We start from the raw sequence: 25,558 nt of genomic DNA on the forward strand, positions 1-25,558 counted from the left end.
GGATGGCGTGCTGAATATACAAGTATGTTAATAAAATACACGAAGAAGACACACTCTGACGTAATCGCGAAGTTGTATGAGGAATCCCACGTCGTTTCTAGGCTGAACACGCCCTGCTCCAATATTACTGGCTCCAGGACACGGGCTACTGCACTGTGATTGGCTGTTGTATCCCTGTAAAACACGCCCTACTGTTTCCAGACCTGAAAATGATGACTAACCCTAAAACACCATAATTCTAACCTTAGCCCATCATGAGCCGTAGCCCCAGCCCTAGCCCTAAATCTAATCATAACTAACGTTTTTGTTTTTATTTCGAATAAATGTGACACGTTTGGGATGGGCATCTCGTGACATCTCCGTAGCCTGCAATGGGGCGTGTCCTGCCTAGAAACTAAGTGGGAATTCTAGTGTAACGCCGACGCGAAAACATGGCGACATTTGAGTTAACAAAACTCAAACAGCGGTGATTTAAATTGAGTTTCTCTCTCTGCTTGAACCGATACCCACTAAAATGTCGGACTCTCTGGAAAACACAAACCTCCGGGAGCGAATGGAGCGCCTGCAGAAATTGGTGGAGTTTAGCGAACATTGTCAGAAGCAGATACAAGACATGTACGACGCACTGGGATGGTCGCCGGACTACGACCCGGATAAGGTAATTATAACAGCAACAGCCAGCTGCGAAAGCAACGAAAATCTTCATACACAGGCTTGAAAATCAAAGCAAGTTTATTGATACAGGCCTTAATAACAAGAGTCTCCAAGGGCTTCACAAGCCGACAGTTCACAAAATTCAATGACATCCATTGGTCCAAACTCCTCATCTGGGCAAGGAAAAACTCTTGAAAGAAAGAATCATTGTGACGGGATCACAGATGGAGAGATGTCATTTACAGGATGACCAGGCTGCAATGGATGCCGAGTGAGAACATGAATCACATGATGAGATGCTAAACAATGTTAGTGTAAAGAGCATGCGAGTCATTTGAATGAAACTAGGTGCCGTAGGTAGACACCGCCAGGGAGGTGGTTCCTCCTTAGCTCACTTGTTGTGGAATCCTCCACATGGACATCCTCACTTAGCTCATCGCCACCTTGCCTTCTGGAAGCGGGAGGTGGGGAGGAGAAAAGAGAAGCGGCAGGAAAACAGGCCAAAATCCAGATGTCAGGATGATTATGTCATGCTAAATACAGTTGCTGTGAAACATATTGGATTAATTAAATATGGAACATGTGGTTTCAAATGTGAACAAAGTGGTAAATCTCCAGGTTTTCCCCCTAAAACCAAACAACCTGCTATTGTAAATGTGCTTATTGTCATGTGATGTGATTCATTGTTTTTTAATCTAGGAACCAATGGAGCTGTGCCCCTACGATCCCAGCCATCGTGTCCCTGTGCGGAGCATGGAGAAGCACAAAGCTTCGTGTTACCTCAGAAAGACGGGCTACTCTTCTGAGGAGCAGGTGGCACATTTTCCTTTCTTGTCTTCCACTCGTGGGTTGGTGTGGGGAAAAATAAAATTGGCTGTCTTGCAGGCTGAGATGTGCGACCCTTCTGCGTCTTACATCAACACCAGCGTCCGCAGCTTTACGATGGGTGCGTGAAGACGTCCCCGAACAGAACATGTTAATGGTGTTTGTAATGTAATGTGACACAATGAGCTGCTGTTTTCCTTCCCGCAGACAAAAACCTTCAGAACCAGGTAATTCTGCAGGCAAGATCTGCTGCGCCGCTCATGAAGATGGAAGGTGTCTTCTGGCAAGGTACTCTTCTAAACGACATCTTTTGGTTAGTCAAAGCACAATTCAGCGCTCATTCCAATAAGCAGAGCAGATGGATTCAGTTGGAAGGCTAGGTAGGAACATACTAAGTAAGCTGTAGCTGCCTCGCGCTGTCGCCACACTCTGCAAACAAACACAGTGTGCCTCAGCCTCTGGCTAGTGGACGTCGTGGCGATCGATATGCTTTTGGCATTATGTCAGACTTGTTCATGCATTTGAAAAAAAAAACGCATCACGCAGACGTGAATATAAGTAACTGTTCAAACTGTTACTTTTCCAGCCATCTGGATCCTTTACTCCCTAAAAAAAGACAAACTTTTGATGTTGCACTTTCGCAAAAGAAAATACTGTATGTAAGCTGTTATGGTATATACATTGTCAAGCCTATTGGTGTTTTTATAGCATAATAATTCACACTGTTCAAACTGGTACTGTTGGACTGGTGTGCCTCCTTAATTTCCTAAAAAGAAGACAAACGATGTTGCAGTTTCCTAAAAATAGAAAATTATATTAAATATTTAGTCTTATTTTATTATACAGGGTGCCGCCACATTCTCACGATTAACTATTCACAAATTTACATATTTGCATATTTGTATTTTTTATTTTTATTATTTTTTAACCTAGCCTTCATTATTTGCTGTTTTGTACTCAGGCCAAAGCCCTGTCTAATAAACGTATCGCTTTGGTGCCAAGGAACTATGTTGAAGTGAAGGGAGGAGCTTCATATAGTCAGGCCATAGCCCTGTCTAGAATAAAAGTAGAGCTTTGCCACGATCTTGTGGCATTATAGGCAATAATTAACTTTTGGGGGAGGGACTTTGGTGGTTTTTGCTTGTCATGTATTAGCGAAATAGCGGGGAAAACACTGTTTACATGATTTTGTTTATTTGAGAATTTACAACTAGGAGTTTGAAGGTTTTGCATGTGTCATTTTACAACTTTATTAAATGTGTTACTGTTCACACCAAAGAAAAGAAACATTTATGTACCCAATTTGAACCGAACAGTCACCTCGATAGATACCTACCAAACCTACACACCTACCTACATACCAAACTTTGACTTTTGCTCTACTTTACCGTTAAATCCCTAAAAATGACCTTCAGAGAACTGTGTCGTTTTTTTTTTGTAGTTTCACACTTGATGGTAGACAGACACACGATTTTTATCAAAGCTATTAAAATGTCAATTTTTACACGTTTTCTTTTAAAACTGATTTAAACTGATTGTACTGAGGCCTTATTGTAACTCTATCTCTTTGTCGGACTGATCTCTGGGTGGTCCGTTAGGTCAGTATTCCTACCATCCCGTTGACGTGCCACAGAACCACAAGCGAGCCGTGTGCGACCTCACCGTGGCCGACCGGCTGGCGCTGTACGACCACGTGATCGCTGTCCTCAACCAGGAGAAGGCCAACGCTGCTACATCGGGCAACGACGAACTATACATAGACCTGGTGTCCCAGCTGAAGAAGGGTAAGACTGGACATAAGCAGAAGTGCAAATACTTTGTTACTGTACTTAAGTAGATTATTTAGGTATCTGAACATGACTTGATTGTTGATATTTCTAACGACTTTTATGCGCTACATTTATAAACAGATATCTGCACTTTCTCCTCCTCACTTTGTTAAAATAGGGTCGTTACTTTTTTTAACCTCTACTGATGACAAAAAAAAAAAAGAAAAACCTCAGTTGAGATATTTTGGTGATAAAGAACAAACTGGAAATGAGTTTGGGATCTTCATTTATACAAAATTAGTGCTTCGCCGCCATCTTGTGGCACCTTGGTGCCAAGGAACAAAGTTGAGGGGCTTCATTTAAGCAGCTCTTTGCTAGCATATTGGGGCAAAGGAACTATATTGAAGTGAGTGGAGGAGCTTTGGTTAGGCAAAAGTAGTGATTTGCTGTCATGTTTTGGCATCTTGGTGCCAAGAAACTTTGTTGAAGTGGGTTGAGGAGCTTCAGTTAGATGAAAGTAGTACTTTGTCGCCATCTTGTGTTATCTTGGTACCAGGGAACTTTTTTTTTTTCCTTTGTGCCAAATTACCAAAACGTGTACTGTCTATAATTGACAGTAAAAACAAAATTACTTTTGTTCTTGAGTACATTTTAGATTTGGTACATTTGAAGTTTTACCTAAATACAAATTTTGAATCAGTATTTCTAATTTTACCAGAGTTCTTTTTTTGACACAAATATCTGTACTTATTACTCTAAGTAGTTTTGTCACCTCTGGACATAAGTCATTCCATATTTGTAGTTGAATTTTTGGCAAAATGTTGGGCTTTTGTGTCAGCTGAACAACAGAATGAGCCAAAGACCCATTTGGAGCTGATGGCGGAGATGCGGGACTACAAGAGGCGGCGGCAGTCGTACCGCGCTAAGAACGTCCACATCACCAAGAAGTCCTACACGGAGGTACGAACCCCGCGGTGTAAAGTCAGAAGCCATTTTTGTGAGACAGTAACAATTGCATTGCCTAACAGGTTATCAGAGAAGTCATCCAGGTCCACTCGGAGGAGCTCGCCAGACAGTGGAAGGAGGAGCACGAAGAGGACGCCAATGAGGAGGAGGCCAGAGAAGGAACATCCCAAAGGTTCTTTGAGCTTCTTTTTACCGGAAAAGTGAAAGTCCACATGTTCATTTCGTGCCGATTTGTGTCCAGAAGTCGTAGGTCCAATGAGCGTCGGTCCTTATCCTCGGAGTCCCGCCGATCGCGTAGCAGACGCCACCGCAGCCGCGAGAAGAGCCGCGACAAAGAAAGCAAGAAGAACAAAAGGAAGAGGTGAAGTAGTTTTTTTCCATTGATTAATGTTATGCCATAATTCTGCATGCTCTTGTCTTAATCTCACGTCTGACTTCGCAGAGATTCCCGCTCCCCGGAGGGACGACACCGAGACAGCAAGAAGAAAAAGAAAAGGAAAGTGGAGCGAGGGAGGAGTGACAGCTGAATGAGAAATCTTGGCAATAAAGTTTTGCAAAAGCAAAATGGCCCCGTTTTCAACTGGAATTTTTAAAATTGTTTTACTTTTTTTTTAATGTTGGACATTTGAAATTTTTAAGGACATGTATAAATGTCAAATAAATGTGTGTAAATCATTTTTTTTATTCTACAGTTGATGAATAATATAAAAATATTTTTTTTATAATGCCCATTAAATAAGTAAACTTCCATGCCATTTTTTATGTCGTCCAATCAGAAAAGAGGCTTTTGGTCAGGTAGACCTTAACTTGGTATGCAAATAAACGAATGATTATTTCCCTGATTTAAACCCAAAATGGAGGTGCAACTTGTTGAGCCGAGTGCTTATTTCGTGTGTCCTCCAAGTCTTTTACCAAGGTATAAACGACAAAGGAGAAAATTGGCAAGAAACTGGCATCGTAATAGAGTTAGCAGATAAAGTAATAGCTAGCTTAGCTTGTTGACTTTTGCAGGTCAGGTTACATTAATATCAGTAAATGTCTTATTTATTCTGGAGCTGATATAAGGATGTTATTATATTGTAATCACTATAGAAATGAGCATTAGATACGACAACGTGCCATAGCCGCCCGGCTAACCATCGTGCCTCCGTGGCGGCCATGTTGGGGAGGTCGATGTTCCCTTAGAAGGCAATGCATGGACACTGACATTAAATCGTAAATTGCTCATTTCTCACCCGATTATCATTATGTTTACTGTTTTGTCAACGCCAAAGCGTATTCTATCAATACACGGGTTTGCCATATATACCAATACATATCTGTGGTATCGCCCTTCACAAAAAACTACAGTTCCGCGCCGTTGTGTACGTCGTCCAAGTATCTGGTGCGAGGCGGAGTTTAGCAAGATTGACAAGCTAAAACCTGGAAATGGATGCACAACTTGTTGGTTAAATAATTTTAAAAAGTGTCTTTTTTTTAGCACAATAGAAACAACAAAGCGAAGGATTGACAAGAAACTGCCACTGCAATGGTGTGACCAGGTACGCTAACAGCTGGGCCTAGCTTGTTTTTATTCTTCTTCTACGCCACTCCATTGCCTTCTCTCCTTCTTTCCATTTTTCGCCATCCTAAATGCCCTGTGGTGCTTTGCTGCCTCTCAGACAGGTGTCAGGTTTGTTTAACTACTTTATATGTGTATACCGGGCTTATAGGAGAGGGAAAACATGAAAACTATATCTGATTCTTTGACTTGTTATACTGTGTGATCACGTTCTACCCTCCTCGCCTCCTGATTGGCTGTCAGTTTTTCGGCTAAAGCCACGGAATGTTGGACAAGAGTGTCACACCAAGCGAAGTTCAAAGGTCGCCCTGCTCTTTTATTTCACTAACTTGAGTCGTTAAATGATGTACACGTATAAAGCAAACTATATTATGCATCTTGTAGCCAAAATAAATACAATTATTTGGTGCAGTCTGTAGTATAAATGCAGTGCAAGAATATGAGATCCAGCATGCTATTGAATTTAGCTCTTTTTTTGGGTCATTTTCAGTGGTATTTGGTTGAAAATGTGCAATTTCTCAGTGCATTTCCAAGGAAATTAAATTATTAAACGTTCCCAATGATGTATGGACTCGCTATGCTTTGAGCTGCAAAAATCTGCCTGACCTCTGCAGGCTCTCCGTCTCGTTTGTCTTCTCCCTCTACTCGGCCGATGGCAGACTCAGCCTCAGGTATTTCTCACCCTGTTGAGAAGAAGACGTATTGGACGAGAGATGCCAGGAAGGGTCCCGCCAGCCTCCTGGGAACCTGAGGGCTCCTGCAGAGAGCCAGAGACACCAGCCTCGAGGAGGGCAAGCGTCCCTGGGAAATCATGCAGTGAGGACCAGCTGAGCCACCGTCGTAACTGCATTGTTCTGGTATTTTGTTCCTGAACGCAGCGCCGAGTGTTTTGTGAGGACTTTGGCCTTGCAGGACCATGGGAGCCTCCAGTGACAAGGTGAGCGTGACAGTCTGGCCTGGGGGCAGCCCAGCAGACCGGATTGAGTAGATAAGAACATGGGAAGTGTCAATTGAGGTGATGAAGAAAACAAACAAACAAAAAAAACAAAGAATAGTTTGTGTTGTGTTTAAAACAAATATGATGCCTCTTGAGGTTTTATTGCATGTAAAAGTCATCAATAGAATAAAATATGCCTCTATTAGTCCCATAATAAGGAGACATTGCAATTTTACAGAACATGGACATTTCATCATCACCCACTTTTATTTATAACAAACCAGAAAAATTAAGAGACGCCTGCAAAATGATCAGTTTCTTTGATTTCGCTATTTATAGGTATATACTGATGAGGATAAGCGGTTTCAGAAAATGGATGTATCTACTTGACTAAAATTAACTTAAATGTGTTTTATTCTGTAAATTACTGACAGCATAACTGCTAAATAAAGTAGTTAAGAGCATTTTCCTTTTCTTTTTTTTTTCATTGCAGAAAATTTAAAATGGTCAAAAGACCAAAAATAGGTCCAGTGATTGTTTTTATTTATTTTTTAATTTATTTTTTTTCCAGCATTGTGTATATTTTAAAAAATAGTCTTTAGTGAAACACATGCATATCAGCCTACACACGCCATTTCAGAGCATATTATTGTAGAAGCGAGATGGAACATGACCATGTGAAAATTGGCACGTCCAAGTAAAATTCAGAATGAAAATTCCACAAAATCATATAGTTCGCTCATTTCTCAGCCCGTCAAAATCTCTATATTTGTACATTAAATATTATATTTAACTGTCCACAGTCCAATTTTGGGTCCTGACCCACCGGCTGAGAATCGTAGTTATAGTATAGGATGTGGTCACAAGAACATTTGCATGTTTCCAAATTTAAACCCCAAGTACAATGCACACATTTCATTGCAATATTAATACCTTTATAATTCTAGTTTTAAAATGAAGTATGGAAAAAATAAGGGAAGAATGCTTGACGCTGTCACCTCTCTAGCCTTGAGGTCCAGTGGGGTCGTCCTGTGTCGGTTCCATGTCACACGTCTAAAAAGGTTTATGTGCTTCCATTTAAGATGTTTTTTAATTCATGAAAATAGACTGTAAAGGAATATTTTTAATTATTCTTTTTGATTACACTTAAGCTTCCCCACATCAGTAATTCAATATTCAAGAAACATTGAACATAAAACAGTATTCAACAGAATTTTGAAAAATCCCCTGGAGGGCTCACAATATAATGTTTAAAACATTTTTCTTTTAAATCAAGCGTTCATATTTTCAACAGATAAAAGAATTGACAATACAACAACACCAAGAAAGATGCACCTGGAAACTATTGCAGTGATGATTGCAGTCATTGTATTGCAGCAATTTGTTTTTCTATTACTATTGTAATCTGTCTTAATACGTCTTTTTATTTGAGTATGTTTTATTTAATCAATAACAACTTGTTGCAGTACACAGCACCCCCGCCCGCATTAAAAAGTCACTTTTACTCTGAATCTATTGGAATTGTTACATTTTTACTAACCCATCAAGTTAATTGCTATTAATATATGTTATACATTAGTCATCTTTTCACATCTGCTTTTTGGCTAATTGTTCTGTGCTATTTTGGAGTCATAGACAAACTAGCCCTGCCCCATGTGTGATCTGATTGGTTGAACAGCCAGCCCTTCAATCATGCAGTTTGTAGGATAGCCTATTAAAAAAAAGTGTAAAATGAGCTCCTAATCCAATGTGCATTAAGTAACTAAAACTCAGCAGTGACTTTATATTAATATTATTACGATTTTTCATAGAATTTAAAGATGGGCTCACATTTACAACAGAGAATCTCAATACAGCGATTCTGCGATAATCAATATGTTATACTGCAGGACTAAAATGTTGAGATTATGAATGAGTTGTTTTCCATGAGCTTCTGCAATTCCGGTTTCGCTTTATTTCACCTGAGAAGTGCCACATTATGGATTTGAAGTAAAAATGGAATCATTAAAAAAAAAATCACATATTTCATAAAAAATATCAATTTGAATTGAAAATGTATCACAATAAATAGTGAAACTATACTGTAAGTGCTGTCTGGATGTTTATTCCCACCCCGTGACTGGACAATGTGGCCTTAAAATAAGTTCTTTTGTTTTGTTTTTTTTCCTACAAAAATCCTATTTACAATTTTAATCGATTTTTTCCCCCTGTATCCTTAAAGAAAACACAAATGTTTTGCCTTTTTTCCCTTCTGGGATTTGCTCCAGATACCAAACGAACTTTGAAACTGTTTTTTTTTAAGCACTATTTTTTTATTAGCATCAACTTCCACAAAAATATTTGAAATATAAAACACATTCTTTCCCGAAAATGTGAAAATCACTGCTTTCTCTTGGGGGGAAAATGTCTCTTTTTTTCAAAACAGAAATGTAAACAGTACACGAGCCTACAGTTCTCATTTAAAGTTGTACAGGTGAGGCAAGGCGACCACGGCAAAATACTTGCGGCATGGTCGCACATAGCTGGGGTCAAAAATTTCCTGGAAAAATTTCCTGCTGCTTTTGCAACATGTAAGTAGGCATGGGTTTTGCAATGTTTAGTGCAATTGACTCAATGTTTGCCTGGGCTCCTTTCTTGTCATTACCAAACAATGTAATTGATTCCACTTGTGTTGTCCGTTTCTTAGCGGGAATTAAAGTTGCATGTTACTTTTTGGAAAAATGGTCGTGAATGTGTCTGTGTGCTTTAGTAAACTAGCTCCTCTCTGTTTGCAGCCAGGTTTTTAGTCGAAGCAGTGCATGTCAGCAGAGACACGTTTTGAACTACTGAAGCCACACACAGAAATTTGAAATGGAAAAAAAAAATGGTCTGGAAAAATAAACTCGGCATTATCAATTTTAATGATGAATTAAACTTGGAAGTAAATGTCCTGCATTCCTCGCATGCTTTGTAAAATTTCTCCTCTGTCTTGCAATGAATTAACTGGAAAGGCAACTCTTGGTGTTTCCCAGTGTTTCTCACATTAGTAAACCACATATTTTCCACAACATTAATTGTAAGGGGTAACAATATGAGATAAATAGACATTTTAACAAATTTCCTGCATTTGTTTCCAGGTATCTTCTCCTTGGACGCTGCTCGTCCTGCTGCTTTGCGTCGTCCGCGCTCTCTGCCAGGAAGAATATTCCGGAAACCACTCGGGTCCGAGCCGATACACTCAACGGATATCTTGTTCGGATGCATTGGATTAATTTATTCCTCAACAATGTGTGGCTTAAATGTGCAGGTGAGGATCAAACCTTTGAGGGCTCGATCCTGGACCGCTATGACCACTTGAGGCCCTACCAGCCAGGTCGGTCACATGACTTTTAATGTGTACAAAAGTAATTCATGCTTTGGAGATGAAGAATGTGAATTTATACGGAAAAAATGATCAAAATGTGTTTTTTCCTAGCCGCCTGACTAAAAACGTTTGTACACTCATATTGTCTAATGTGCTTTAAATAACAACTTTCTCTTCCAAAAGCAGCGTTATAGTATAACAATATAGGAAATAAATTATGAAACATTATTAATCTAATTTCTCTTATCCAGCTGAAAGTATTTGAACAGAATTCCTCTCATTCCTTTTTCCTTGTTGCGCCACTTACGCCTGTTGCTAGGCGAAATTCAAAGACCTCACCAGTTACTGATCCATTGGCGGGAAAAAAAATGGCATAGTGACAGAAAGTCAGAGAGATGCTGAACAAATTACTCTAAAACCACACATTCATTTTTAAACTGAATCACTGCTCTGTTTTAATTACAAAATATTACAACAACAACAAACACTTCCATCGAACCCCTTTCTCACTGCCTGTAAAAGCCAGAATTGAAGTAAAACTTTTATGTCAGCCATCGTATTTTGTCTGATGGATTTTCCTGATTGGTTCTTCTCACCACTTGTTGCTAGGCAGAATTCAGAGGCCTCCATTCTAACTGCCCCATTGGCCAATGAAAAAATGGCAAAAGTCATACAGGCACACACGCACGAAACACATTACTCCAAACATGGACCTAAATTTGTCATTTGAATGAATGCTCTGTATTCATTATAAATGAAGTGGTGGCTTGAGATACAACTTTAAATTTTTTCCATGACCATGCTATTATCTCAAAATACTCTTATCTCAAAACAACTTTCTCTATTGAAATGAATGGAAATGCAATTAATCTGTTCCAGCCCCCCCCCCCCCAAAAAACACCAACATTTATATTTGGTTTTTTTTAATGAGGAAAAAAATGGCACTTAACGGTGTTGTACTGAATACAAAACACAGGAATAACATAAAATAGAGTGTAAACAATATAACATCTTTAAATGAAAAGAAAATTGCACTCAACAGTATTGTACTGTAAAAAAAAAAAACACAGCAATAACATAGAATGTAAACAATATAACATCTTAAATGTAAAGATTTAGTTTTTCACTTAGAACCATTGCCATCAACAGTAGTTAGTATTCTGTATGGAAAACAGCAATAACATAATAAAATAGAATGTAAACAATAAAACATCTTTAAATGTAAATAGTTCATTTTTCACTTAGAAATATTTTCTTAGGGCACATGGTTTGAAAAAAGTTATTTTGCCCAAAAAACATGGGAAATGTGAGTACACACCACCACTGTATGAAATCAATGTGAATCGGTGGTTGCCGGACATTGCGTGTTCTGCTGTCGCCGCCTGTCGGTGGGAGGTTGGAAGCACACGCGTTACTTGAAATCTAGGTTGTAACGCAAAACAAAAAAATGTACCAACTACCTGCTCTTCCTTAAAAAAACTCGTAAGTCGGTTCACTCGTATCTCAAGGCACCACTGTATTAGAAAAAAGTCCACACAGCGCCATCAATTGGGAAAATGCAGTGGAGTTTCTGTGTGAAATGCAACAGCAGATAAATGTAGGAGCTTACGTTACAGCTCTGATGCGGAAATTTTGAGGGATACCTTTAGCCCCTTTTACACTGACATTCAAAGCTGGATTTTTCCATGTTGGATCAGCAAATCTGTGCTGTAACAAAGTCCAGCATCTTTTCCCGTAGGCAACTAGTGAAGGTGAAGCCCCTTCCGCAAAAACACTTAGAAACAGTAATCCATGTCTTTATTAAATCTCTGCTGGATTCCTCTAATGCTCTTTATTTTGGAGCCAACCGATCCTCCCTTAAACGTATCTAGTTGTCTTAAAATACTGCTCCTCGCCTCTTAACTGGAGCACGTAGGAGCACGTAACTCCGATTATGGGCTCCCACCACTGCCTGCCTGAGAATTCATTACGGAATAGGATTCATTTTAAATATATTTTATTTGTTTTGAAATATGTAAATGGTCTCGTCCCGCCTTACCTATCTGATCTGCTCCATCCCTACGATCTTGCCCAGTGCCTCAGGTCAGCTGACCAGCTGTTTCTGGAGGTACCAAAGTCTAGGCAGAAGCTCAGAGTGGGTAGAGCTTTTTCTGTTGCGGCTAACACGCTGTGGAATGACCTCCTTTACATTAGCGAACCCACCTCCCTGTCCATTTTTAAAATCTGTCTTAAACCCCTTTTATATTCTTTGGCTTTCAACTCTGCATAAGAATTTGTACCTGGTTTAGTGTTTTATTGTTTTGAACTTGTTTTATTGAATTGTTTTATAGCTTACATTTGATATTTATCTGTGTACAGTACGTTGTTCCAGCTGTGGTTGTTTATAAAAGTGCTTTACAAGTAAAGTTCAGTTGCTGTTCTGTGTGAAAGGTTTGGTGGTAGTATCCAAGTTGGAAAAGTGGGATGCAGATGTGAGACTTGCACAGTTGTGTTCAAAGTAATTGTTGCTTTGTGACAACTATTTTAGACATCAAATTATCTGATTCCAGGATGCCGTGTTGCTGTGTGAACATTTGCTGGGTATTTTATGTGTGTACTATGTAAAAGGAAAAGGTCACTGTCGTGTGTGAAAGGTACCGAATTTTCATCCGTAACAGAGGCAGTATTACTGAACAGATGGAACACAAGACTGACGTTTGATACTGGACATTCATTTGTCCCGCCCCTTTGTTTTGAAAGTAACTGTCGCTGTCTTACCACTATTTTACATCTATGACGTTTGAAAGCACCCATGGTTACAATGTTTCGCCGGGTCTTAGCTAAAAGGCAAAGGCGGATGCCGGGTCTTCTGGTACGGCTATTTTGTAGGACCTCTGTGTGAAAGGAGTTCCAGGGTGGCCACTGGTGAGTGAACCTCAAAGTAACAGACATCGTCATCGCCACCAGAGTCTTCTCACGGCTACGATGAGGACCAGAATCCTGAGGAGGACGACTACGACCCCTACGGGCCCGCCCCCACCCAGGTCACTATGATCACAGAGGATGCGTTCCCCTACGTCACCACCACCGAGTCACACTACGCTAAGGAGGACAAACTGGGTCGGAGGAAGGTGGGTGCTAAACGAGGCAGCGGTGTAGCTTGTGGACGGTAAAGGGGGCGGTTGACCCGGATGCAGAATTTGGGGGTGCACCTACCCATTTAAGAGTCATTTGCAGCTAGGGATGGGAGATACCACATATTTGCCTACCGATGCGACACCAACTAAACCAGAAGTTGGTATAGCTGATACCGGTATGCTTACAGATATATATATTTTTTTAAATGTTGAGTCGTAAAATAGATACCGATATTTAAGTAAAAAGCAAAAACCTGTTGAGTCGTAAAGTAGAGGCAAGTCTCGTCAATAGCGATATCGATATATATTTTTTAAAACTGTTGGTACAGAAAATGGATGGATGAATGGATGGTTGTGCAGTTTAAAACAGAAAAACAGGTAGTAAAGTAAAGGCTATAGATATAGATATCAGTACAAATAATAATTTAAAAAAAGAAAAGTAAATTGGAAGGTAGTATGGTGATACCAATATTGATGCAGAATTTTGTTCAAGTTGAGAGTTAAAATAGAGGCTGGTATAGTTGATGCCGATATTTAAAAAAATAAACACTGAAAAGTAAAATAGACCATGGTATTACCCATAGTGATGACATCTAAAAAAGATCTTAAAAAGTAAACTAGAGGGTGATCCCAATATCAATTTAAATACTTAAGAAGAAACATGTTGGGTTGTAAAATAGAGGCTAGTACCACTGACATCGATACCGATATTTAAAAAAAAAATAAAAAATAAAAAATTGTAAAATAAAACACATTTACATACATAATAGACAGTAGAGAGAGTGAGTGGAGATGGTCAGTAAACATGGTCGGCATAGACATGGTCAGTAGCCATAGTCAATAGACTTGCTCAGTACGTGTAGTCAATAGACAAGAGCAAGAGTTGGTAGATCTAGTCTTTGGTAATCGTGTTGTATAACTTCAGACACAAACAAGCACTTGTGGGAAAAATAATGTCACCGTTTCAGGTCCCGTTCAAGCACCAGGGACCTGACACTGGGTCCTCGGAGGAGTCGGGTGGTGACGCAGCCCTCGGTGAGGAGGGTCCCACCGAGTGCGACTGTGAACCCGGAGAGCCGGGATTCGCCGGCTTTGCTGGGCCCAAGGTACCCGCGAGTCAAAACGCTCCTGATGGAGGCTTCTAGAAAACGCTTATCAGAAGAGATTTCATCTGGTGTCCTCACTTCCTGTCAGGGCTTGCGAGGCCTGCAGGGTAAAACAGGAGCACCGGGACATCAAGGCAGAGAGGTGACGCTCCAACATCATCAACATACCGTCGCTGTCCAATGAAAAACGTATCAAATAACGATGATAAGGCAGCAAAATGAATAGAAATAAACGACTGAGTTGTGTTTTTAGGGTTATAAAGGAACAAAAGGAGTGGAGGGACGAAGAGGCGATGCCGGCCCAGTGGTGAGTCACTCAAAATGACTGATGGAGACAGTGACACAAGATTGTGTTGCCATGGCAACCACCCCCACAACGTCATACTAGACACTGAGGCGTACAGAAAGTGGTGTCATGATACTTAGAGTAAATGGATGGGAAAGTGGTGTCATAAATGAAATTACTGTACATTGCAAATATGAACTCAATCCAAAACCCCAAATTTTGGGGGGGTTTTTGAATACTTAAACATAAACTCGCCTTCCACTTAATGAATAATAATGTTATAGAAAGTGAATAACTTGAGACAACTAATGTGGGTTTTTTTGTGTATCTGCGGTTGTCCTTTGATCTCAGGGTGATCCCGGACCCGAAGGTGAAGACGGAGGTTCGGGTTTCTTCGGTGCCATGGTGAGTAAAGAGGCCCCCAAAAATCTTTAAAAAAATAAAAATAAAAAAATATGACCAAATCAATCACCAAATACATTTTTTTTTATATTGACAAATTATATTTTTTTTCACTAGGGAGAACCAGGACTTATAGGAGACCGGGGTGTGGTTGGAGGGCTGGGCCTGAAGGTAAAATACTCAGCTTGTGGGCAGATTTGGTTCCATCCGCGTTTTGGGTAACCACATCATAAACAGGCTTCCTGATGATAGCCAATCAGAAGAAAGTACAGTGAATCCCGCTATTTGCATCGGATAGGGAGCGAGCTTTTCCGCAAGTGACAAAAATCTGCAAATAATTTAGGGCCGCTCCCTAAAAGGGATTTGAATTGCATATACATGCTATAAGAAACATAAACTCTTGACAATGCATAGGGCCAACAAAACAGGACATCTCCACTGCAAATTTGCAGGGGTTCACTGTACACCTTTTTGGTGGGGTGCTCTCTTCATGAGACAGAGACTAAAACGCAATAACTAAAGGACAGCGTCACTGTTTTGACCGGATCACATGGTCACATGGTTACATGACACTTCCTGTTTGCAGGGAGACAAAGGCATAGAGGGACCGCGAGGAGGGGTCGGAGGGCCTGGTAACACTGTAGGAAAACCCAATCCATCCATCAGTCAGTTTGACATTGATACAAAAGTCGCAAGTTAAAAGTTGTTGTTGTTTTTGTTGTTTTTTTTAGGGTTCTCGCGGTGATGCTGGCACCCCTGGATCGAGCGGAGGTAAAGGTCCAAAGGTAAATTCAAGACAGATATCTTTTCAGTCAACACTGATATATTTTGTTGTGGTTCATGTTTTATTTTGATTGCATTTTGTTTTACGTATACTTATTATAGATATCCTGTCTGTTTTTTTCTATCCAGGGGTCTGTGGGCAAAGAGGGCAAAGAGGGAGTTCAAGGACCAGATGGACGCAAGGTAATTAAAAAGACAACGAAAGATTTATAGCTTATGTCCGAAGTTGCTTATTTGATTTAAATGCTGTTGGCCAGTAGATGTTGCCATTGAGATCTCACTGTCTTGTCTTGTTCTGCAGGGTCAGACTGGAGCGCCCGGATTCCCAGGAGACATCGGCGACAGAGGCTACACTGTAGGACACTTTGCACATCCTCTGTTTTTACCTGGAATGTGTCACATGTTTTATACAACTGCATTTGAACCACTTGTGTGTAGAAGCGGAGCCAAAATTATGAACATCTTCATATACTAACTTTATGTACAAAAAAAAAAAAGTTACCTTACTATTTGATGTATTTCCCCTCTGGTCATTAGCAATCAGTTGAACAAATAGTTCGTTTATTTAAAAATAGATGAGACTAAAGACAACAGAATGAAAGCACAGCAGCACACAAGAATTAGTTGTAAAAACATACAAAATACTACATTTTGCCCGCTACCGTAACAGAACACTTTCAGGTTGTAATAACACCATTCACCACTAGAGAGCAAACATAACTTACTTGCGCCGCCATGATGACAAGCAGCAGAAAGAGAGCACAATCATGCATATGAACAGTAGCTACGCCAGTGAACAGTGCTAACCTACATGGCGGCCATGTTGAGGAGGTCGATGTTCCCATAGAAGGCAATCCATGGACACTGAAATTAAGTCGTAATTTTCTAATTTCTTAACTAATTTTCATGAATTTTACTGTTTTGTCAATGCACAAAAGTATGTTTTCAATACGCAACATTTGAATAAAAGCAACAAACATGTTTTCTTTTTTTTTTTACATTCGAAACGTATTCCCAATTCCCTTTTTGTAATTATACGCTGTTTTATGCAACCGTATGCAGTACAATGTACCGGCAGGCATCCTTGGTCTTTTGACTTTATTGCCATCCACACCCATAGAATCTACTAATAACAGAAAAAGGTTAGCTGCAACTGTATTGTACTCTAAATTAAACACAACTGATATTCATTCAACAAATATCTGTACAGGATTTTAAGGAAGTTTAAGCGACTGTTATTATGCACAGTATTCAGTGCTTCGCGTACTACTAGAGGGAGCTTGCGTATCACTAGTGGTACTCGTACAACACTTTGAGAATGACTAATTTAATACATGGAAATGTATTGTATTCATTAGATGTATGCCTTTTTATTTACATTTCTGTCTGAATATTTCCCTGTTGCCCTCAGGGTTATCCTGGCCAGACCGGAGGCCATGGGGCGGTTGGACCGAAGGTAAACCTCACAACCTCACAACCTCACAACTGCGCTTCTGGAAGAATGGTCAGAAATTCCCTACACACACTCCCGAACCTGGTGGAAAGTCTTCTCGGAAGAGTTAAAGCTGTTATATCTGAAAAAGGTGGACCGATGTAATATTCAACGATATTGATTAAGAAGGGGATGTCACTTCAGGTCATCAAGGCAGTCAAGGCATCAAATGAGTCCATTTTTCACTTGTTAGCCCATCGTAGGTTTCGAACTGTGTCAGTTAAACGAAATGGTTTCAGTGGGGGTTTCCCTCTCCTTATGTGTTTGGTAGAAGTGAAGAGTTTCACTTGCCTTATGAGAATGCTCGAAAACACGACAGGTACAAGCATACTACAATTGTGAGGATGTGTTTGTGTCAGCTAAATAAATAAATAAATGACACAATGTGACTTAAACTTACATAAATGAGTTGACACTTTTAATACCTTAGTACAAAGCCGAAACAAGTATTGTGTGTGTGTGTTTTGAGCTGCTGTCAGTCACAGGGAAGTGACACCACGCAGTGGGAAGATAAAATGTTTGGCAGGTTTTGCATATACAAATGAGTTTCGGGGGCTGGTTTCAGTTCAGATTAAGACAAAGACCTCATCATACTGGAGCTTTGTTTGTAAATTAGTTTCTACGTCTGTTTATGGGAAATGACAGCAAACATTTGTACTTCTATGATATTTATTATATTATTACTCTCGTACATTTTATTGACTTTTTATTTTAATGTAACGACACTATAAGACCAAAAGTGTACATTGCGCACACCTTAAATGTGTAGCTCTTACTGTCACAGAGATGATGACCTTCAAATGTTCTTGACATTTACATTGATCTTTTCGGTGTTGGAAAAAGCTTAAACACACAGAATCCCATAATTAGCTCTATGGGAACATGAGTGTAGATTGTGCATTGAGGGACTCCTACTGTACCGGGATTACATTCTAAAACAAACACATGGTTCATTATCTCTCTGTCAGGGCACCAAAGGTCGCGGTGGCATTGCAGGCAGCGATGGCGACCGTGGAGAAGATGTGAGTTCTTTATGCCTGGGGTGGGCAAAGTAATGCCCGCTCTGTTCTATATAATCTGGCCCAATGAGCATTTACATTACCAAGAGTCCTGTAATATATTTGCTGCATTTATTTAGAAGCTTATTTAAGTATGAATTCATTTCTTTTTGTATTCGTTTGTCTAATTAAAGAACTGGTTAGTTGATTACATGTATAAGATGAAATACAACAATGTATTGGTAAAATAAACACTTTCACATACTACGGTACATACTATTACATTTCCACAATCAACTTCCTCCGACCCGTTTGTCTGTTCAGGGTCCGATAGGTGTCCCGGGATTGATGGGAGATCCAGGCTACTTCGGTGCGCAGGTGACAGACCCGCTTTATGCACTCATATGAAGCAATTTAAGCCACTTGAGTTGAGCGTGGAGCCGATGAGGTTGTACTGACTGTTGCAGGGCAGCAAAGGCGACCGTGGCGTGAGAGGACCCCGAGGCAGAGTGGGCTCTGTGGTGAGTCTTTAAACTTTGCGTGTGCGTCCAAATAGTTGTGTTTTTTTTTTTTCCAAATTCTATGTTTTGTTTTCACCTTGTGCAGGTTTCCCAATGTTTTGGTCTAAACTACACATTTTGTTTTCGCCCTCTATTAGTGTCCCATTTGCTTTGTTCAAATTCCACATTTTCTATTTTACACAACCTCTAGAGGTCCCAATACGTTTGTCAAAACTCAACGTTTTTCTGCTGTTCACATGCTGTAGGCATCCCAATACTTTTATACAAATATTCTACTTCTCGCATCCAATATTTCATCTGCTACATGCAGAACATCACTTGACCAACACGGAATACGTGACTTCCTGTGTATGCTTTGCTAACGAACATAACTAGGATTGATGACATGATTTTTTTTAAAGCCGAGCTTGCTAAAATTTACGTTTTCTTCAGACAAAGTTAAATACATGTATGTCATTTATCTATACAAATATGATATCATGCATGTAAACACGAACAAAGCCCAAGCACAGTGTATTGTCGTGTTGTATTTTGGTGACCCTGTGGTGAAATTGTAGACATTTAAAGTGCCTACTGGGCAATATTAGTAACTTGCCCTTCCCCCGACGCAGGAGCCAATCATGGCGCAGCGGGGTGCGTCCTGCCTGGAAACTATGTGGCAATCCTAATAACGCCCCTACATGTGGCTTGAAACGGTCACCTTCCTCATTCCCCCCAACGAGGCGGAAGTGCTTTGACCTGATTTGCCGAATGCGGAAGTCGTTTGCGCATATACGAGACACTTTTGTCCAAATGCCATTGTTTTGTTCAACTTCCTACCGGTGTCCCAAAACTTTTTCAAAATTGCACATTTTCTACTTTTCACATCCTGTAGGTGTCTCAATACTTTTGTCCAAACACTGCATTTTCTTCTTTTCACTTGGGTGTCACAATATTTATGTCCAAACACCCATCATTGAACTTCATGTCGGTGTCCCAATACATTTTCCCAAACTCCATATTTTCTTCTCATTGCGTCCTTTAGTTGTCCCAATACCTTTGTCTTCACATTTCCTTCTTTTCACTGCGTACTACTTTTGTCCAACTTCATAGTCTTTGTTCATATCCATATTCTAATTTTGTACACGTGTCCCATTATTGACATATTAATTTTAAAAAAATCCGTGTCCTTCTATCAGGGTCCTAGTGGAGAGCAAGGAGACGCTGGGATACCGGGAAAGCCAGGACCAAACGGCCTACAGGGACCCATTGTGAGTACTTGCTTCACAACACAACACTGACAATTACACAATCTCAACACAACTTATCATGATATGAGTGTGCGTGCGTGTGTGTGTGCTGTGCTCTGCAGGGGCCCAAAGGCGAGACCGGACCCGATGGCGACACGGTGAGACCAGTCCAATCATGTGTTATTTGCCTTTATTGACTGACTTCCACCCATAAGCGTTTCTAGCCCATTTTGGGGGGCTAAATTGAATTCCAGCGCCCCAAAAATTTGAGGGATGATTCATTTGTTTACATTTTTTTAACAGTCTCCCTTTTTTAACAAGCTAGCTAGCGCATAACAATACAGTATTTGGTTAAAATATAATATTTTAACAACAAATAAACATTTCTTTCTTTACTTCTACCACTCCGTACCAAAAAGCACTATCATCTTTACCATTCTTCATTTTTGCTGGTCTACCTTATAATTATTATTATCAGTATAAAAATGTCCTCCTGAGAGGTCTGCTTGGTTAATTCCCTCTTAATGACTTCCTCAATTACTGTATTTTCCTTTACTTTCAAATGCAGGGTGCAAAGGGAAGGAATGGCGTAAAGGGTCAAAAAGGACAGAAGGTACAGTGTTTTTCATTTCCCGGGACACATTTACACATCACATTTTCTCCAGTAATTGGTTTCTGCTTTCAGGGGGCGATTGGCCATCGTGGAGACAAAGGACAGGTTTGTTTCCTTACCTCACCCTGACGTCATGGAAACCAAAATGCTCACTAGTAACATATAGTTGTCCTACAAGTATGCCAAAGTTTTCCTACTAGTGTGCGTATATGTCATACAATGGTAGAAAGAAACGTTATTTTTAAGACAGTTGGTCTCCTAGTGTGGTGAATTGCCTTACTAAGGAGGACAAAGAACGTACTAGTAAATGGATCTTAAGCTGGATGTCAGGGACATCATGTGAATGTTCAAACGCCTTCCCATGCATACTTCCATACGATTTCTCCTCTTCCTGCAAGAATAAAAGGACAGTTGTTTGTCATCACACAATAGTTTTTTTCCCTCCTTTGTCTTCCCAGCGTGGCCCAAAAGGCACGCTCGGCCGGCCAGGCGATTCCGGCCCCGAGGGTCCTCCCGGCGTTCCGGGGACCCGAGGAGCTCGCGGCCCCCTCGGAGACCCCGGCGTCAAAGGCCAAGCTGGACTAAGAGGAGTGCAAGGGCCCATCGTGAGTCCCGTTGGAAATTAACCATTTCAGAATGTTTGTAAACAATAGACACCGGGTTACTTAAGGGTGGAAGAAAAGTGATTGACTACCACTGACATCAACTGAAACAATGACAAAAGTGTGCTGTCTTAGGGGTCGCATCGCCAGATATAGCCCAAAAGGTTTATGAATTACATATTTATTTTTTTTTATTTTTTTTATTACCTTAAAAAAAAAATCGAAATTATTTTAGCGGAACCTGGATAAATAACGAGCATGTCGTAAATAATGGTAGCGAGAAGATCTCAAGAAGTATCCACTTAAGGGACAGACTGGAAACCAAACCTCCATCACCAGGTTTGTGGAAGACATTTTCTCGCCAGTACAATGGTTTTAATTCATTCTGTAACCGTGCTCGTAACTCAGAATACTCGTATCTCAAATCAAATACCATGAATCCGTTCCAGCCCCACCCCCCCCCAAATTTTTTTTATTTCTTATATTTTTTAACAATAAAAACAGCACTCTATAAGTTGTACTTCATAAAAACAGACACTAATGACATAATTGAATCGATTTATATACACTCTTAGCTTCAATTCAATAGATATCGTGTTACTCCTTCTGGTGTGTGTGCCGTGGCCACCTGGGGATAGTATTACACAGACATGACTGATATTCAGTACCTGTCGATGCCACAACTAAGCTTAGTAAGGGCACAGTAATATCAGTAGTTCTTTGGAGAGGATAAAGAATGCAGTGGTACCTTGAGATATGAGTGACCTGACTTAGGAGTTTTTAGAGATACGAGCCGTTATGTTATTCAGCCGATTTTTGCTGCTTTGACTTGCAAGCTTAAACTTGAGATACGTGCGCTGTATGGTGGTAGCGAATGCAATTTACGTAACAATAGAAGCACTTTGGCAAATAGTGAACAATTTACTGCCAAACTAAACCTAAGACATAGAGAATTACACCTTGTGTATTTAAAACAACCATAACTTCACCTTTCAGTTTGCTAGCTTAATGCTAACAGTAATTAGCATATACGTTTTGGTGCTATAACCCTTTAAGCAATGGATTAAAAACAAACGGTGTAGCAACAACACGTACACTGACAATATACCAGTACTCACCTTCCCATATTATTTAGCCTTCACGTAGAGCACCGAAAGCACCGTACTGACGAGCTGAGGGAGAAGTTCAGGCATTCTTATGAATCCCACTTGAATTCTAGGCAGGACATGCCCCACCGCAATGTAATTGGCTGCTTCATCTAAGCAGGACTGCATGCGGCAGCCAATCATATGCAGCAGGACGTCTCCTGCCTACAATTGTAACACTTTTGGATGTAGAGAAGAAGGCTAGAGCCATTTTCTCAATGGCTCTGCCTTGGTCAAATGACACAGAAGGCATTGTTTGCTAGGGGTGCCAAAGGACATCGGCTTTTGCCACCTGGAAGTACGTGTGATATCGTGGTCTATAATGTTCATGTGACCCAATGTTGGCTTCAGGGTCCCGGCCTGTCGGATGAGCAGGTGCTGCAGTTGTGCCGCAGTGTGGTCACGGCTCAGATCTCGCAGTACGCCGCCTCCATCCAGTCCAAGTGCTCGCAGGGCTGCCCCATCAACAACCGCACGCTCATCGGACCCCCCGGAGCCAAAGGACCCCCTGGACCAGCTGGCAAAACCGTAAGACTCTGGCTTTGTGTTGATAACTACAGGGTTACCAGCCAATCGCAGGGCACATAGAAACAAACAACCATTCGCACTCACATCCACTCCTACGGGCACTTTAGAGTCTTCAATTAAGCGACCATGCATGGTTTTGGGATGTGGGAGGAAACCGGAGTGCCCGGAGAAAACCCCTGCAGGCACGGGGGAGAACATGCAAACTCCACACAGGTGGGGCCGGGATTTAAATCCCAGTCCTCAGAACTGTGAGGCAGATGTGTTAACCAGTCGCCCACCATGTAGACAAACAAATGTTAGTAAAATAACACTGTTAGAAAAAATAAATAAAATGTTGTAATGCTTGTTTTATAGGGCAAAGCAGCCAAAGCTGGATTCAAGGGAGCCCGTGGAGTTCAGGGAGACCGAGGTCTGGAAGGAGAGAAAGGAGCGCAGGGTGAACAAGGTCCGTTTTCAGGATTTGTTTTTTTTTTCATTTGAAAAATAATTTTTTATTCATGTGTGGAAGCTGATCAGTGCCTTTCTGAGCAGGCAGAAAGGGTCCTAAAGGAGTTGCAGGCGATCCAGGAAAAGGCTTCCCGGGACTTGATGGACCACAAGGGGGTCCCGGTGAGACCATTTCTTGATTGATTGATTGATTGAAATTGAAATCAGCGGTAAAGGACTGCTTGCGGGCAGTGCCGTGTAAAGGGAGGGGGCAAAGGGGGCAGTGGGCATCCAAACAGGCTTTGGTGTTCATCAATTGAGTGAATGTGAGCCTCTGTAAGGCACTTCGGGCACGTGATGGTGTACTGTAGATTAAGTGCTATATAAGTGCACTCCATTTACCATTTATAGACCACTAAAGTTACGCGTTTAGTTTTGTTTTCTTCTCTGCTCTCCAATTAATTACTTTTAGGTGTAAAACAAACAGTTCATGTATTTGAATATTTTTTTAAAACAAATGAATTATGGAACAGTGGACCAGCTGTACACCCTCGGCAGGGTCCTCGAGGGTGCATGGGAGTTCGCCCAACCGGTCTACATGTGTTTTGTGGACTTGGAGAAGGCGTTCGACCGTTTCCCTCGGTTTCATTCATTTGCTCCGGTAGACTGCAGTAAGCCATTAATCGTCTCTTTCGGAAGCTAAGAATGTTACATACTATTGCTCCCTTTTCCAAAAGTTGATAAATGATGTAATCTGATAGAAAACATAATGAATAATACCATTTTACACAAATTGTACGATTCGCTCAAGTCAAAATAATGGAAGCAAGGGGGACACATATGGCCAGCATATAGCCCAGATGGTCGATAAGACAACTTTTTAGGACAAGCTGAAGACTACTTTTTATTGTTTTCCCAGGTTTTCCAGGCGAGCCGGGTGTCGCCAAAAACGGCATGGAGGGTCCACGCGGCCCCCGCGGCTTCCCAGGTCCCATGGGTATCACCGGAATGCTGGGAATATCCGGTGTTCCGGGTTTCTGTGAGGCTCGGGACTGCAGTATCCATGCGCCGGTGATGCGCAAAGAGCAGGGTCTGGTTAAGGGACCCCGCAGCTCCTAAACTTGAAAATTAACAGAGTGGAAGAGTCACTTCGTCATCATCATATTGCATTATTTCAACTTCAAGCTGATGAAAAGTCAGTGGTCCTAGTACAGTCCCGAGGGGGCACTCCGCTCCAGGAACAATCTGCTTTGCATCCGTTTTGTTGGTTGGGTAAAAAGTATTTTTATCTTTCATTCGGTCCCATTTTTTTTATTTCTGATGTGTAAAAAACAAGTGAGCATAAAGTGTATCTGGAAAGTATTCACAGAGCTTCACTTTTTCCACGTTGTTGTCGTTACTGCATTATTCCATAATGGAATAAATTAATTTTCTTTCATCAGAATTCTACGCACATCATCACATACAACATTAATACTCAATACTTATTGATGCACCTTTGGTAGCAATTACAGTCTAAAGTTTTTTTGGGATGTCACAAGCTTGACACACCTATCTTTGGCTAATTTGGTCTCTCAAGCTCCATCAGGTTGGGCCTTAACCATAATAAAATGTAAAAAAAAAAAAAAAAAAAAAAAAATGGAAGCGTTGTGAATACTTTCCTGATACATGGTGAGTAAATAAAAGGATGGCGTGTAAATATGATGTAAAGTATCTCAAATACATGTACTGTGCTCTGAAGTGTTTCAGATAAACTGCCTGATGTTGTTTTGTTTTGTATCCGTGTCCTCCTCGGTTCGTTGTCACACAATCTTACGACATTTGCCGACATCTCTTATGATGATACTTTGAAGTTAGACATTGTGGAGGTATCTTTGCAGTTTACTCAAAATTGGACCACTTTTGAGCGATTGGAGGTTCCAGTGTAATATTGTGATATTAAAAGTATAAATCCCCCTTGTACTTTTTCCACACTTTCATGTTTTATGTCGCTGGTTAAAATAAATGTAGTGGGAGTCATTTTGCCTTATAAATAGAATAATGTGAAATTTAAGGATCATTTTGCAAAGATAGAGAGGAATCATCCTATCATCCATTCATTTTCCTTAAATCTTTTCCTGACTTGGGTCACCAGCCAATCGCAGGGCACATAGAAACAATCAACCATTCACACTCACATTCACTCATACGGGCAATTTAGAGTCTTCAATCCACTTACCATGGATGGTTTTTGGGATGTGGGAGGTGAAGGGAATA

General features: G+C 40.6%; 2 protein-coding genes across 10 annotated transcripts; both read left to right on the plus strand.

Annotated features, from left to right (window-relative positions):
* Positions 1-229: 229 nt before the first annotated feature.
* snrnp48 (small nuclear ribonucleoprotein 48 (U11/U12)) lies at positions 230-4,962 on the plus strand. 6 transcript variants are annotated; one of them, XM_061775310.1, is made up of 9 exons: positions 236-658; positions 1,354-1,467; positions 1,540-1,600; positions 1,687-1,767; positions 3,078-3,263; positions 4,087-4,208; positions 4,277-4,386; positions 4,456-4,575; positions 4,657-4,962. In XM_061775310.1, the coding sequence occupies exons 1-9, from the start codon at positions 515-517 to the stop codon at positions 4,739-4,741; spliced, it is 1,023 nt and encodes a 340-aa protein (XP_061631294.1). In that variant the 5' UTR covers positions 236-514; the 3' UTR covers positions 4,742-4,962. The 6 variants fall into 6 exon arrangements, with proteins under 6 accessions (XP_061631293.1, XP_061631290.1, XP_061631296.1 ...); XM_061775309.1 differs by having other exon boundaries at positions 230-658; positions 1,354-1,600; positions 4,459-4,575; XM_061775312.1 differs by lacking the exon at positions 4,657-4,962 and having other exon boundaries at positions 231-658; positions 4,459-4,579.
* Positions 4,963-5,009: 47 nt separating this feature from the next.
* On the plus strand, positions 5,010-25,262 carry zgc:113232 (uncharacterized protein LOC541546 homolog). Of its 4 annotated transcripts, none has more exons than XM_061775300.1 (28): positions 5,010-5,130; positions 5,695-5,755; positions 6,390-6,712; positions 9,829-9,913; positions 9,999-10,064; positions 13,002-13,165; positions 14,140-14,277; positions 14,366-14,419; positions 14,531-14,584; positions 14,915-14,968; positions 15,083-15,136; positions 15,552-15,605; positions 15,697-15,750; positions 15,878-15,931; positions 16,050-16,103; positions 17,160-17,204; positions 18,209-18,262; positions 18,563-18,616; positions 18,706-18,759; positions 19,938-20,009; positions 20,111-20,146; positions 20,557-20,601; positions 20,674-20,706; positions 21,060-21,206; positions 22,700-22,876; positions 23,231-23,321; positions 23,408-23,485; positions 24,222-25,262. In XM_061775300.1, the coding sequence occupies exons 3-28, from the start codon at positions 6,692-6,694 to the stop codon at positions 24,419-24,421; spliced, it is 1,992 nt and encodes a 663-aa protein (XP_061631284.1). In that variant the 5' UTR covers positions 5,010-5,130; positions 5,695-5,755; positions 6,390-6,691; the 3' UTR covers positions 24,422-25,262. The 4 variants fall into 4 exon arrangements, with proteins under 4 accessions (XP_061631284.1, XP_061631286.1, XP_061631283.1 ...); XM_061775302.1 differs by having other exon boundaries at positions 6,435-6,712; XM_061775299.1 differs by having other exon boundaries at positions 5,102-5,755.
* The last annotated feature ends 296 nt before the right edge of the window (positions 25,263-25,558 follow it).

Source organism: Phyllopteryx taeniolatus, chromosome 6 (genome assembly GCF_024500385.1).
Source record: "Phyllopteryx taeniolatus isolate TA_2022b chromosome 6, UOR_Ptae_1.2, whole genome shotgun sequence".
NCBI lineage: Eukaryota > Metazoa > Chordata > Actinopteri > Syngnathiformes > Syngnathidae > Phyllopteryx > Phyllopteryx taeniolatus.

Bases quoted from the DNA above. Each gene is read 5' to 3' on its own strand.
- snrnp48 (XM_061775306.1), top strand. From the start codon at position 515: ATGTCGGACTCTCTGGAAAACACAAACCTCCGGGAGCGAATGGAGCGC. The intron at 1,601-1,686 runs GTGCGTGAAGAC...TCCTTCCCGCAG, and splicing joins CGTCCGCAGCTTTACGATGG to ACAAAAACCTTCAGAACCAG. The intron at 3,264-4,086 runs GTAAGACTGGAC...CTTTTGTGTCAG, and splicing joins GGTGTCCCAGCTGAAGAAGG to CTGAACAACAGAATGAGCCA.
- zgc:113232 (XM_061775300.1), top strand. From the start codon at position 6,692: ATGGGAGCCTCCAGTGACAAG. The intron at 6,713-9,828 runs GTGAGCGTGACA...ATTTGTTTCCAG, and splicing joins TGGGAGCCTCCAGTGACAAG to GTATCTTCTCCTTGGACGCT. The intron at 18,617-18,705 runs GTGACAGACCCG...TGACTGTTGCAG, and splicing joins CAGGCTACTTCGGTGCGCAG to GGCAGCAAAGGCGACCGTGG.